This window comes from Cyprinus carpio, chromosome B24 (genome assembly GCF_018340385.1).
Source record: "Cyprinus carpio isolate SPL01 chromosome B24, ASM1834038v1, whole genome shotgun sequence".
Classification (NCBI taxonomy): Eukaryota; Metazoa; Chordata; class Actinopteri; order Cypriniformes; family Cyprinidae; genus Cyprinus; species Cyprinus carpio.
This window is the reverse complement of record NC_056620.1, coordinates 6,706,093-6,719,503: the sequence shown is the minus strand read 5'-3', so window position 1 is coordinate 6,719,503 and position 13,411 is coordinate 6,706,093. Positions and strand designations below refer to the sequence as shown.

Here is a 13,411-nt window from a genome sequence, read left to right as displayed (position 1 = left end):
AGTTTTAGCGAATTGGTCACTAATTCTCATTTGTTTGTTTTTATATGATTTACTTACACCCCACTGATGCTTATTGTTAGAAGCAGGGTTAGGGGTGGGCCTTAATGCTGACAATTTTTTGAAACATCACACTTTTCTATACTTTTCTGTACACGTTGTACAAAGTCATGCAAATATGCAGGAGAATAACAAGAAACACAAAACTATATATTCAGGAAACAAACAAAAGTAAATAGATTAGACACAGATGAAACTAATTAGCAACTAGCAACTAACGGGTAATCAAGAACTAAACTGAAATGAATCATAGGAAACAGACTGATAGGAATAAAATAGCATGCTTAACTAAACATCACCATTACACCACCTTGTAAAATAGTTATTTTTTTATGAGATCTTTTGTTTTGTTGAAGATCCGATCTGTAAATTGAAACCCATATGAATCACTAGATCGGTCTTTAGAGTTTTTAGCCAGTATCTTTGCTGATGCTCAAATAAATCTATGAGCAGACTGGTGTATGCAAAACCTTTTTTAATATGAATGTAAATATCCCTGATTCTCTCCCCTCCAAACAAACCTCGAAAAAGTTTCACTTCCAGGCATTAGTGCTTCATGCAAGTCGCTGTTTCCTTTCCGGAGTTGTTTATGGATTAAATGGGCTTTTTAAGCATTTATAAAAGCAGATTAGTAACAGTGAATTATGCAGATGCATGAAGCAGATTATCCTGAGCTCAGATACTATCTCCTCTTTATCTGTCTATGCTTGGAGTCTGAAGTTAAATATTCATGCCTGTTTAGTTTATAAATCTCTCTACCAGCCCAGTTTCAGTCAAGCACACGTCACAGTAGATTGGCGTTACATTAGCATGGGTTCATTGAGGTAAATGAGTTGTGCTGTCAGAAGAGCGCTCACTCTGTCCACTGCTAACAAGCGATAAATAAACAATACAAATGATCTTGAGATGACTCATTTTGTCCGTTCTGATGTTCAGCAGTTGTTTGTCAAGTCTGTGGGAGCAGTAGGGCAGATATAAAACCATTCCACAGCCATATCATGCTCGAGCACTGCAGATTCATGTTGCCCTAATTACACAAACAACATGCTCCACCATGCGTACGGTAATAATGGATATCTATGAACATGCAGCCAGAGAAAAACCCATTCAGAGAAATCACAAGGAATCAATATTATAGTTCTGCATAGAGAGAAGCATTCAGGTTTTGGAAGTATTCCCATAGGGTTACCTAATAACTTATAGACCTACTGATTCTGACTTTATTTATTAATTTATTTATTTGTTTCTAAGAATTCCAAGTTTTAGACACACAATTCTGACTTTATAACTCAGATTTGTGAGACATTAACTCAGAATTCTGAAGAAAAAAAAGTCAGATTTGTGAGATATAAACTCTGAATTGTGACATGAAAACTTCCAAATTGTGAGGGGAAAAATGCAGAATTATCTATCTATCTATCTATCTATCTATCTATCTATCTATCTATCTATCTATCTATCTAACATATATATATATATATATATATATATATATATATATATATATATATATATATATATATATGTGTGTGTGTGTGTGTGTGTGTGTGTGTGTGTGTGTAAATGTAAATGTATATCTACAGTATGCCTGTTCCTACATAGGCCAAGTTTACCAGTGTTTACCAAGGTATCATTTCATAAGATTAGTTAGCGCATGTTGCAAAACTAAAAATGTTATTGTTTAGCATCAAACATGAGATAGAACACACAAATTGGGTAAATAGTTAATTGTTAATTTGATGTAGCTACTTTATTACAATTTTATCAATGTTGTAGTATTTCAGTAATTAATTAGTAGTAGTAGTAGTTGTAGTAGTAGTAATTGTGGTATTTTTTTTACTGAGCTCATTACAATGCATTCTGGTATTGCTTTCTATCCAAAAGATAAACACACTTTGTGAAATTTGGGTCAAAGTTAGTATTTTATAAAATCTTAGAACATAGCATATTGGTGCTTCACATCTGTGTGTACCTAAGATAACTAAAAATCTGACTAAGTGGGCAGCTCACTAGTTTGCGCAAAAGAGCTATACAGCTCACAATCCACTTTTCTGTTTATGTATAGTTGTGTATTTTTTGTAGAATAGCTTAAAGGTATACTCCACCCCAAAATGAACATTTTGACATTAATCACTCACCCCCATGTCGTTCCAAACCCGTAAAAGCTCCGTTCGTCTTCGGAACACAATTTAAGATATTTTGGATGAAAACCTGGAGGCTTGAGACTGTCCCATAGACTGCCAAGTAAATAACAGTGTCAAGGTCCATAAAAGGTATGAAAGTCGTCGTCATAAGAATACTCCATCAGCCATCAGACATGCAATATGGGTTATATGAAGCGACGGGAACACTTTTTGTAAGCGAAGAAAACAAAAATAACAACTTTCCTTTGTCAACAGTCTCCTCTGTATCACCGTATGCTGTGTATGCTCTTCTGTGTCATCCACGCCACAAGGATGCACTGTTTTATTTCAAATCAAAGCTAAATACACGTAGAAACAGCGCATCCTTGTGGTGTGGATAACACAGAAGAACATACACAGCATACGGTGATATGGAGAGACACAGAGGAGACTGTTGACAAAGGAATTATTGAATAAAGTCTTTCTTTTTGTTTTCTTCGCTTACAAAAAATGTTCCCATCGCTTCATATAACCCAGATTGCAGGTCTGATGGCAGATGGAGTATTCTGACGATGTCTTCGTACCTTTTATGGACCTTGACACTGTTATTTATTTGGCAGTCTATGGGACAGTCTCAAGCCTCCAGGTTTTCATCCAAAATATCTTAAATTGTGTTCCGAAGACGAACTGAGCTTTTACGTATTTGGAACGACATGAGGGTAAGTGATTAATGACAAAATGTTAATTTTGGGGTGGAGTATCCCTTTAACCCAGTATAGCAGTATCATGGCCCCTGGATGCCCTCACTGGCCCCACATTCACCCTACTGTTTAAATCCCAGCTGCAGCTCCGCTTTACTCTCTCCCAAGATCTTCTGCTGTAATCTGCCCATCACATCATACTGTACCAGGCCTGCCATGTGCAACTGCCACATAAATAACCCAGGCTGTCCGCCACACACACACATGCACGCACAGGCTCATTCAAATGCACCTGTCAACTTGATGAAGCACTCGCCCGCAGGGAAGCATTGTTTACATTTTCACTCCACTCTTCGCAAAAGTGAGATTCTAATTATTTTCCCACTGTAAATTAAAGCCAAGTGGGACAGAACTGAGAAGCTGCAGATTCCAGCGGTGGAGCGGCACTATATATAAAACGCTCTTAGGGAGAAGGGTGGGTAGAGCGCGAGAGGAAGGTCAGTGGTGTTTTGTCTTGAAAATACGAGAGGAAAACAGCAGAGGTGCTTTTGGTGGGGAAAGCTAAAAATCTGTGCTGGGGAAGTTACTTTGAACCTGTGAGTTTGCCAAGTTACAAGCTAGTTACAAGCTATTTAAATTCACTGTGTTTGTAATGAGAGCAGTATTTATGAAGCCCCAAAACAGTGAGGTTCTCAATTAGAGTGAAAGCTTAAAAAAAAATAAGTTATACAAAATACTGCTAAAGAATAATTTACATTTAAGCATTTAGTTTTTTTGTTTTTATTTGAAGCAACTTTTAAAGGGTAGGAACAAAGCAATTCGTCAGAGACCTAACAATATTAGTAATAAACAATGCCAGGTTTATTAGACAACTAGATTAGGAAGCAAACTAGAGAAGAGGAAAAATGCAGAGAATTTCAGAATTTGTTGTTTGTTGGTAGTTACTCCCTCTACAGAGGAGTTTAATGTGTGTGACCATTAAAGCTAGATCTGGAGATTATAAACGGATTGAAATATATATTAATATTGTATGCATTATGATGTGGCTGTGCTGTATTATTTATAATACCAATGCACTTAAACAAGAATAGAAGAGAGATTGAATACAAATCAGTCCAAAAAGCAAAACCAACATACAAGAGCAAAACTAAACCTTACTTTCTAATGCTTCTTGAAGTAAGGAAGGAATAAATATGGTACATAGCAACTTTGCATGCCATACAAATAGCACTTAAAATGTGACATGACTTGACTTGAAGTTAGACATTAGCATATTGCTAAGCTAACAAAAGCATATTCTATTAAACTTTTAAAATATATTTGGTATTAAATGAATAAAAATAAACAACACATTTTTGTTCAGAGTCATGTTGCAATGCAGTTCACACACTAGGGTTTACACTGTTAAAGAGCAATATAAAGTCATTGACTGAAGGTGGTTAAAAGGGGGTAAAGGGTTAGGCTCCATCATGCTAAATTAAATAAATACATGCTCAAGATATCCATCTATCTATCAAATGCTCCGTCTGAACTCAAGAGTGTTCTGATGCAAATTTGGGCATTTATCAGGTCTGCAGAAATGAATATAAATAAATAAATCAAAAAATTATGAAAGAAAGATGTGGAAGACTGCAACATAGAGCATTACATCTGCATACTTACAAGTTTATAACCTGTGGGTTTTATCTTTTGCCTTTTATTTTATTCTTAGACATTTTATTCACCCTTTAGATATGTTAAGACAGGTACTTTTTACAGTATAATTAGAAGTTGCATTTTGTTCTACACAAGAACATTTGGGTCAGTTTGAAATCACTGAATAAATTTGGCCCTTTTATGTCAGTATTTAAAAAGCTGCTCTCATCTGACTCTGACTCGACACTGCAGTTATTACTCCATTAAACAGCAGCTTTCGTACGTGCTGGCCAGCGTATTAGGGTTGTCGCGAGGAGGCACCCGCACTTAAATAATGCACTTATCAAATTTCGGATATCCATTTTTACAAATATGGAGATGTGTAATCTCATTTGCTTGGGCACATGCACAGGCTCATTTGGAGTGGAATGGAGCACCAGTCCGTATTTTCACTTCCTGGACCCCCGCCTGTCTGTCCGTTTGCCGTAACGCCTGCAAAATCTGAATTTATGTTGCGACTGGGAGACATGGTTTGATGTTTATAGTCCTCAGAGAAGCAATGGCTGTCTCTCCAGATTCAAATAAAGAGACTGATATGGACTCTATCAGATTTCTGAATACAGACGTCCACAATAAATCGAAGCTTGATTGGTTAGAATTAGGTTAGCTCACTTGAATGCTATCTGCTTAACCCACAGATGGGTTCCCTGAGAACAGCCAGGCATTGAGTGTGAGTCAAGCACTTACCGCCACCACGAAGACGGCGCTGGAGAGAAGCATCCGCCAAGTATTCTCGCGTTTAAGAAAAGGTTCAAAGGAATAACCATGATGCAATGCGTGAAACGCTCAGAATACAGACTTTGTGATTTCTGACAGTGGAATTACACATGCAGATTAACCACACTGAGTATGAACAACCAAGATGAGATGTTGCTAAAGTGACAAAGAGCCGTGGAGACACTTGAAATGTCACGGCATACGAAGCGCTAAACAACAGAGTCTTCAGTATCTGTCCAGGCCACACATGAATCGTTCAGAGAAAAGGCTTTGAGTGTTTGCAATTTGCTTGCTCATGTCTTTCCGATGACGTTTGTTGTGTCCTGTGACAATGCTCAGTGCGGACCTTTTCTCCAGGCACTCTGTATTTAAGAAGTGTCTAATTACGTGCAGTAATGACTCTCAATTTCCGACCTACCAGCATGACCTGTGTTTAGCCAACAGTCTTAAGTAGTTGGAAAATCAAGACGTGGGTACACAGTGAAATTAAAGTTCTCCTTCGCTCTGACCCTGCCTGACAAGACCTATGTTTTTCCAGAGGAGTCGTAATTACACAGCCAATTAAGGGGTCACCTTGAGTTTATAAACTCAGCTGTGGCCTGAAAAACTTCCTGCTAAAAGAGGGGAAAGGGGAAACAGAGAGAAAGTGAGTCATGTGCTAATCTGAATTCAGGCCTGTCTGAGCCTGCTGACTTCTTCCAAACGCCCCTCAAAGTGTTTCCAGTCTCAGAGGATGAGATCCTGTTTTCTTCTTTGCATTCATCTTGTTGGTCATCCAGACCTGCTGGACTGAGTTTTCATTGTTCTTCATTAGACACAAAAAGTCTACTATAGAGTGCTGAACCCTGGTTTCCTCGACGAAAACCCAATAGGGTTTTTCCATTTTGGATTATTGCAGGAAATAAGCTCACACGGCCAAGAAAAGATTATGATTCCTACATGTTTTATTCATCATGATAATCTTCGCAAATGAACACAACTTTTATGAATTTTGAAGCCTAAATGCAATCACCATAAGGAAGAGCTAAATAGTTTAGAATAGTTTGCAAAAGTGTAATTATAAACAGTGAGGCTAAAAAAGCGGAAAAAGACATGATGATGTTTAATGTCCCCAGCAGCCTCTGTATAGTCTCATTTAGCCACTTGTTAGCAACTGCATTTTTCAAGACAAGTAAAAGCTTAAAAAATTCAAAGGGGGGTAATACTGATGTATTTTATATCATAGAATAATATGTGAACATATCTTGAGCTTGTGTTAACCACAGACCTTATTTCAGGCATTTAACCACAAACCCATTCAAACAGAAATACAAAAACACATGCCAAAATACCCATATGACAGTCAAGTCACCATTATTTATACAGTGTTTTTTTACAATGCAAATTGTGTCAAAGCAGCTTTACAGTATTAAACAGGGAAATAGTGTGTCAAAATAGTGTGCAGTTCTCCTCTGGCCAGATGAAACCAGCAGTTTAATTCTAGGTTTCAACAAAGTCAGATTGTACAGAGGACTCATCTGGTTTCTGTGGTCTTGACCCGATGGTCATCTAGGTGATGAGGTCTTTGGAGGGGATCTGTCTCTGGGGCTTATCTAGTCAACAAAAATATGTCATCCCTCCCATATCACTTTATTTTTCCTCACATAGTCACAGCTTACATGTGCTTATACAATATATCAAACTGAATGTAAATAATTCATTTCAGGGTTATTCAAGACTCTCTCTACCATGTTATAATGTCGCCTTTTTTTTTCTTTTGATAGAATTAGAAGGTAATATTGTGGCTTTTTGATATATTATGTAGTTCTAAATAATATTCATGTACCACAGTATTTTCATGATACTCCAATGTACATGTCCACAACACCGTGGTAATACATTCAGACCTAAAATGAATGGTGAGTCTTTGCACATAACATGCTGTGACAGCGCATTCACACATATGTTTGAGAAATGATGAGTATATGTATAGTGTGCATGTGTGTGTTTGAGGTCAGACGGGGTGTGTGTAGCAGTGCTGACACTAGCGTGAAGCTGGCCCAGTTGGGTGAGAGGCGCTGTGATCTTCACACACCAATGCATCTGAGATCCATGACCTATATAGCATGTTACACGCTCTGCTTGTCTCCTGTGTTCCTCTAATAGAGCAGGGCAGTGCATTACAGGTACAACACACACAAGGGACCCGTATACTCGGATCAGAGCCATCCCTCATGACATCAGACCTGCTGAGACACTTAAGATATGATTTAATCACAACATCTGATTTTTTATTCATCTTGTATTTTCCTTTTGTTTTCTTATGTTTTCTTTTTTTCTTTCCTTTTTTTCTTTTTGCATTTGTATATTTGTCTCTGTTGTAATCGCCCATGAGCCTTTGATGTGGAAAGCTCTGCCTATGTTCTGAATGAAACACTAGCACACTGTTTCCTGCATAGTGTGTAATATACATTGTCCACTGACTGCAATTTGTTAAAAAATAGTACAGTATGTGAAACAGAATGTTGTATGCAAAGATAAACAATATTATACATATATAAAATACATAAAGAAAAATCATGAACATATTTTGATTCAAGCGTTTGAACAAATTTGGATAATTTTTGATCATTTCATCTTCTTTTGTGCACAATAAGACCTGAAAGCATGGAAAAAGTGAGCAGAATGCATGTTGAGGTTCATAACCAATTCTGGTTTCATTCATCAAGCTGTACATACAAGGTCAAGTTGAGCAGACTGTAGTAAACTAGTAGGTCTTCTGAGTATTCCATGCATAAAGAACATTTACATACTGTGCAAAAATAGAACAAATAGCATGCTATTCCAAGCATAGCCCTTAACACTAGTATTAATGACTGATACGGGCCACTAGTTTCTTTGTTTTTCCTTTCCATCGTTTAAGGATTAGGCTGAAACAGGTTATTGTAGGCTGGTGTGTGTTAGTGTCGTGTCAGGGTCAGAGGCTGCGTGAGTCATGCAGAAACCTGACACGCTGCATTCCTGCGTCTCTCAGCCAGAGCTCATCACCTCACAAGCACAGCTGTAAATTACAGACCATTACTGTCAACTATCCGGGTTTGCATTCATCTCAGTGAGTGCTGAACTGTGGCCGCAGGTAGGGCAAGTAATTGCGTTAGGCTAAGCATTCGTGCAAGCATGCAGTTGCACTCAGATACACCCTTGATCTGAACACACACACACAAACACATGCAGCTACATGAATGTGTGGTCATATATTGTCTATTTTAATTTATTTGCGTTAGCATACCAGTAAAATTTTATGAATTACAAAACCAACTTTTTGATAACGTTAGGCTGCAAAGCAGTAGTAGTGAAAGTATGAAAGTAGTTTCATTTAAATTAATAAATAAGATGGTAAATTAATGGTTTCTGCATCCATTTACAGACAAGGCAAAAATAATGGCGCCCTTACTCCCTTATTTTTTTTTTTTTTTATCCACAGTGTCTTTCAGAAAACTACTGAAATTAAAATGTTTTGGAATCCACCTGTGTGCTGTTAGTGTGCAGAAAAAAATCAGAATAATTAACAAAAAAATTAAAATGCGGTACGAACCATGTTCTTACTCCCATGACATTACAATAATTAAAATCATTTTCTTTCATCAATGGAAGGCAAAAGAAGATATTTTGAAAAATGCTCTATAGTGAAAGTTTGTGGGGTACAGTGTTGTTTTTGGCCCAAATCATTTGTATATGGACTCTCTGTAGTTTTCATGTGTGAGTTTTCATTAACAGTCACTCACGTAGCAAATTGTGTTAATACTTAGTATTGCACTACTGTTTAAATACTTGAGTTGTCTCTAACAAAGTGTGTATATGTGGCGGGGGGGTGTATGTGTCTCAATAGGTGGCAGTGTATGACTACATCTGGATGGAGGAGGAGCCTGTGGTAGGATTGGTACCACCTTCGGGCACACCTAATACCGGATGTGAGACCAGCACCCATTTATCCATCTACACACTTCACTTGAGCGGCCTGCGCCAACATTACAGACACTTTCTGAGACAACCTGATGGAGCCATTATAGAGGTGGGCATCTTCTATGCAGTATCCTAAATTGCATGTTTTTACCTTTTGAAACAGCATGCCTAATGATGCCTAAAAGTGCTCCCTAGGTTTTGGAACAGAGCTAAAGAGTGTAAAGAAGAGAGCATTGTCACCTTCACCACAGGCAGTCAGTGCATTTAGCTCATGATTGTATCACTCACACCTGGACTAGGTGCTAATTCTTTCTTCCTTTGGTTAATCTAGGAATCTATAACGGGATATATTCGCTAACCTCCACCCATGGCTTCACACGTTATTAAATGCAGAAGAACAGCAGGGCGCAGACTGCCGTCCAGATTGCTGTCTAATTAAATGTACCACTGATTCTGCTTGGTAACAACTGCAAGCACATGAATTAACTCCCATCCCCCCTGAGAACAACCTGGATCATCCTAACAAAATTAATATTTTAGAACTTCCGTGTCAAAAACAGCAGATTTATGCTGCGTGCACGTCAACGGTTCGCTCGCAGGCAGTGCGGTCGGTTAATGGCGTCCTGAGCTGTTTTGTGACTGATGAGAGTACCATAGAATGCGGCGCATATTTATCAGTCTGAGGGGCGGCCCTGAAGAGCCACAAACACAAACACATCAGTGATGATACTAAACAACAAATGACTTGAGAAGCTGTCAAGAATTTCTGGACTTTGTCCATGTTTGGAAGACAAAAGTCTGTATACCAGCCATTCAAATGCAGTAAATCACAGATACAGGTTCCGTATATGCCAGTACTTTACTTGCAAAGATTCTGTCCTACCATAAATTAGCAATTGGCTCAAAATCAGAAGAATTCAGAATTATTTTCATCTTGGATTTTGTTTTTGAAGGCAGTCAATTATGAAGTGTTTACACACAAAATATCTATCTATCTATCTATCTATCTATCTATCTATCTATCTATCTATCTATCTATCTATCTATCTATCTATCTATCTATCTATCTATCTATCTATCCTTTATTTATTATTTTTTTTATTTTATGCCAAAAAGCATTAGGGTATTAAATAAAGATCATGTTCCATAAAGATTTCTATAAATTTCCTACCATAAATATATCAATTAATTTTTGATCAGTAATATGCATTGCTAAGAACTTAATTTGGACAACTTTAAAAGGCGATTTTTTGGCACCCTCAGATTCCAGATTTTCAAATAGTTGTATCTCAGCCAAATATTGTTCTACTGTATCCTAACAAACCATACATCAGTGGAAAGCTTATTTATTCAACTTTCAGCTGATGCATAAATCTCAATTTCAAAAACAATAATAATAATAGTAATAATAATAATAATTGAGCCTTAAAACTGGCTTTGTGGACTAGGGCCACAAATGAAATTATAGTCATTTATAAACACATTATTATTATTAGTAGTAGTAGTAGTATTTGAATAACATGCACCAATAAATCATGGACAAAAGAATGTGTAATAAGAAAGTAGTTTTTGATTCCATGTGTACTTCATAACTGAGTGACTATGATTATTTTAGGAGGAGGTTGTGTGTTTTGTTTGTGGCTGGCTCAGCAGAGGGAAGTGTCAGGCCATATCTGGAGTGTGTGATGGGTGTGGCAATGGGCAGGCTGACACACGAAAGACGCTGATAGCATCAGTGCCGGCCACCCCAGGGCACAGGCGACAGCCATGCCAGCTCCCAGACAGCACTGCAAACCTACAACACCACCCTAACTCATTCGCAGTGTATATAATGTAACATCTAACAAATAAATACATTTTAATTGAATGTTTGGAAATCCATATAGAAGTAACCAAAGGGTCTAGAACACAAAGTGACCAGAAGATTTACAATTACAGCTTACACAAAGAGAAAAATACACATGCATATATACTGGGGCACAGAAAATCTCAAGCTGTTGGACACTGGGTTATGATAAGTATTTGAGCAGGGGTTTAAATTACTTTCCCATATAATAAATTATTGTTTTGGGAAATTTTCCTCAAGTTAACTTAATATTTCTACTGAAATGGTCTGAAGATTTGAATATTTACCCAATTTCCATCATATAAGAAACGCTCAATATATCTAATATTTATTTGTACATCTTGCATCTAGATGACAAGCTTACAGTTTTAAGAGATAAAAGTTCCTTCTGTGAACTTTAATGATCTTTTGAATAACCAATAAAATCCATTTCCTTGACTACAACTACAGCTGTTCACATTTTAATCAGTCGACAAAACACAGATCGTTGACAATAAGTTTTCAATCAGTCTGTAAAGAATTGTGTATACTTAGCTGTCAAACAACTACTGCATAAAAATATCTGCTGCTGAATTGAAATAAACAGCTTTTTCTAGAACATTCATATGACTGAAGTCATCTTCTTATCATTTATTTAGGAGTAAAACGCTTTTACAAATTTGTATTGCACCACCAAGTTGATTAGATCGAAATATATTTCTGTGCATCACTACAGGGGATTTAGGTTTCACTGAAGAAAGCTTTGTCAGCATACAACAGAAAAGAGTGCAGTTTAATCAGTTGCAATTCTGCAGCAACTTTATGATGCTCCTGTGATGCTTCTATTAAAGTTATAGATGCTTTAAAAGCAAACATTACTTAAGCAGATGTTTACCGCTCTCTGAGTAACTACAAATTGGGGCAGATAATAGCTCAGATTTGAATGCAGCACCAATAACTTTTTCATTTCCGATTGGGCCAACATCCGCCTCATATGTGGAAACAAGATGGCATTGGACATAAACGTGTGTGAATTCATTAGGGCGCGTGCTAAAACGGCAGTAGGTTTATGTGCGTGAGCGCGTCTTTCCTCTCGGGCTAGCGTTTAAGTGTTTGCGGCCTAAGAAAGCAGCGCTCTGACCAACTGTGCTGCATCATCTCTCGTTCCCATATGCCGTCTGCAGCATATGTGAAGCCTGCCGCCACTTCTGTAAAACTTCCATTAAAAATGCACAACTACAGCTCCAACAGCTTGAGTATTACCTCCACACAAATTATTAATGCTCTGCAAAACCGCTGATGAGCACCCAGCACGCATTAAACACACTCACTTACGCCAGCCTGTTTTTATCATGTGGCTTTTGAGGTTTTGGAGCATGCGGTGTTGTTTGTGTTTCTGTGTGTCCTTTGTTTGTCCTTGAATGGAGCAAACTCTTTAAATAGACGCCGTGTGACAGTCATCTGGTATTGAAAGGTGCTAACGATTGACTGCTAGTGACTTTAGCCTAAAAACAAAGATACTAGTTTTGAGTGACACAGTGATGCTGGTTTTTATCTACTGCATGGTTAAAGAAGTCTTGAATATAGTGGAGACAAGGTTTAGTTGGGACTCCCATGAATACTTTCAGGCAGAGGTGGAAAGAGTATGAAAATATTCTACTCAAGTAAAAGTACCATTACGTGAATGGAATTTTACTTAAGTACAAGTAAAAGTACCAGTCTAAAAATCTACTCAAGTAAAAGTAAAAAGTAGCTAGTTTAAAATTTACTCAGAGTAAAAATGACTTAGTTACATTTTAACAGTGGGAGGCAGAAATGGAACCATGGGTGTCAAACTCAGTTCCTGGAGGGCCATAGCCCTGCACAGTTTAGATATAACCCTAATTAAACACATCTAATCCAGCTAATCTAATCATTTAGGCTTATTTGAAAACTACATGGTAGGTGTGTTGGAGAAGGGTTGGAACTAAACTCTGCAGGGCTGCGGCCCTCCAGGAACTGAGTTTGACACCCCTGGGATATGCCTTTAAATCTCAAACCAGTTCAAGAAAATCAGTTATTTATAATAATAAGATATTTGGACTGTTACCAGGCAAATTAAATCAGTATCAACAAAATTAATCTTTTCAATGCAGAGAAGCTGCATCTGAAGTGGCATGTAGATGTATTTACACACTGTTTAGTGCACGACATGGATGCATTTAACATGCAGTTACACATGCAAAAATAATATTGTAATATGACATAAAATTTTGAGTACTCATTTGAAATTATAAAAAATAATAAAATAATACATTGAATGTGAAATTAAAATCGCCAGTAGGTGTCAGCAAGTCACTGTTAATAAGTGA

At 37.4% G+C, this 13,411-nt stretch overlaps 1 protein-coding gene across 1 annotated transcript in view; it reads left to right on the top strand.

Annotated features, from left to right (window-relative positions):
- LOC109066497 overlaps nt 1-13,411 on the top strand; it is a 107,541-nt gene that overhangs the window by 90,897 nt on the left and 3,233 nt on the right. Inside the window, exon 20 of the mRNA XM_042752059.1 lies at nt 9,162-9,344. Coding sequence (XP_042607993.1) covers nt 9,162-9,344 — 183 coding nt within the window. The remainder of the gene's footprint in view (nt 1-9,161; nt 9,345-13,411) is intronic.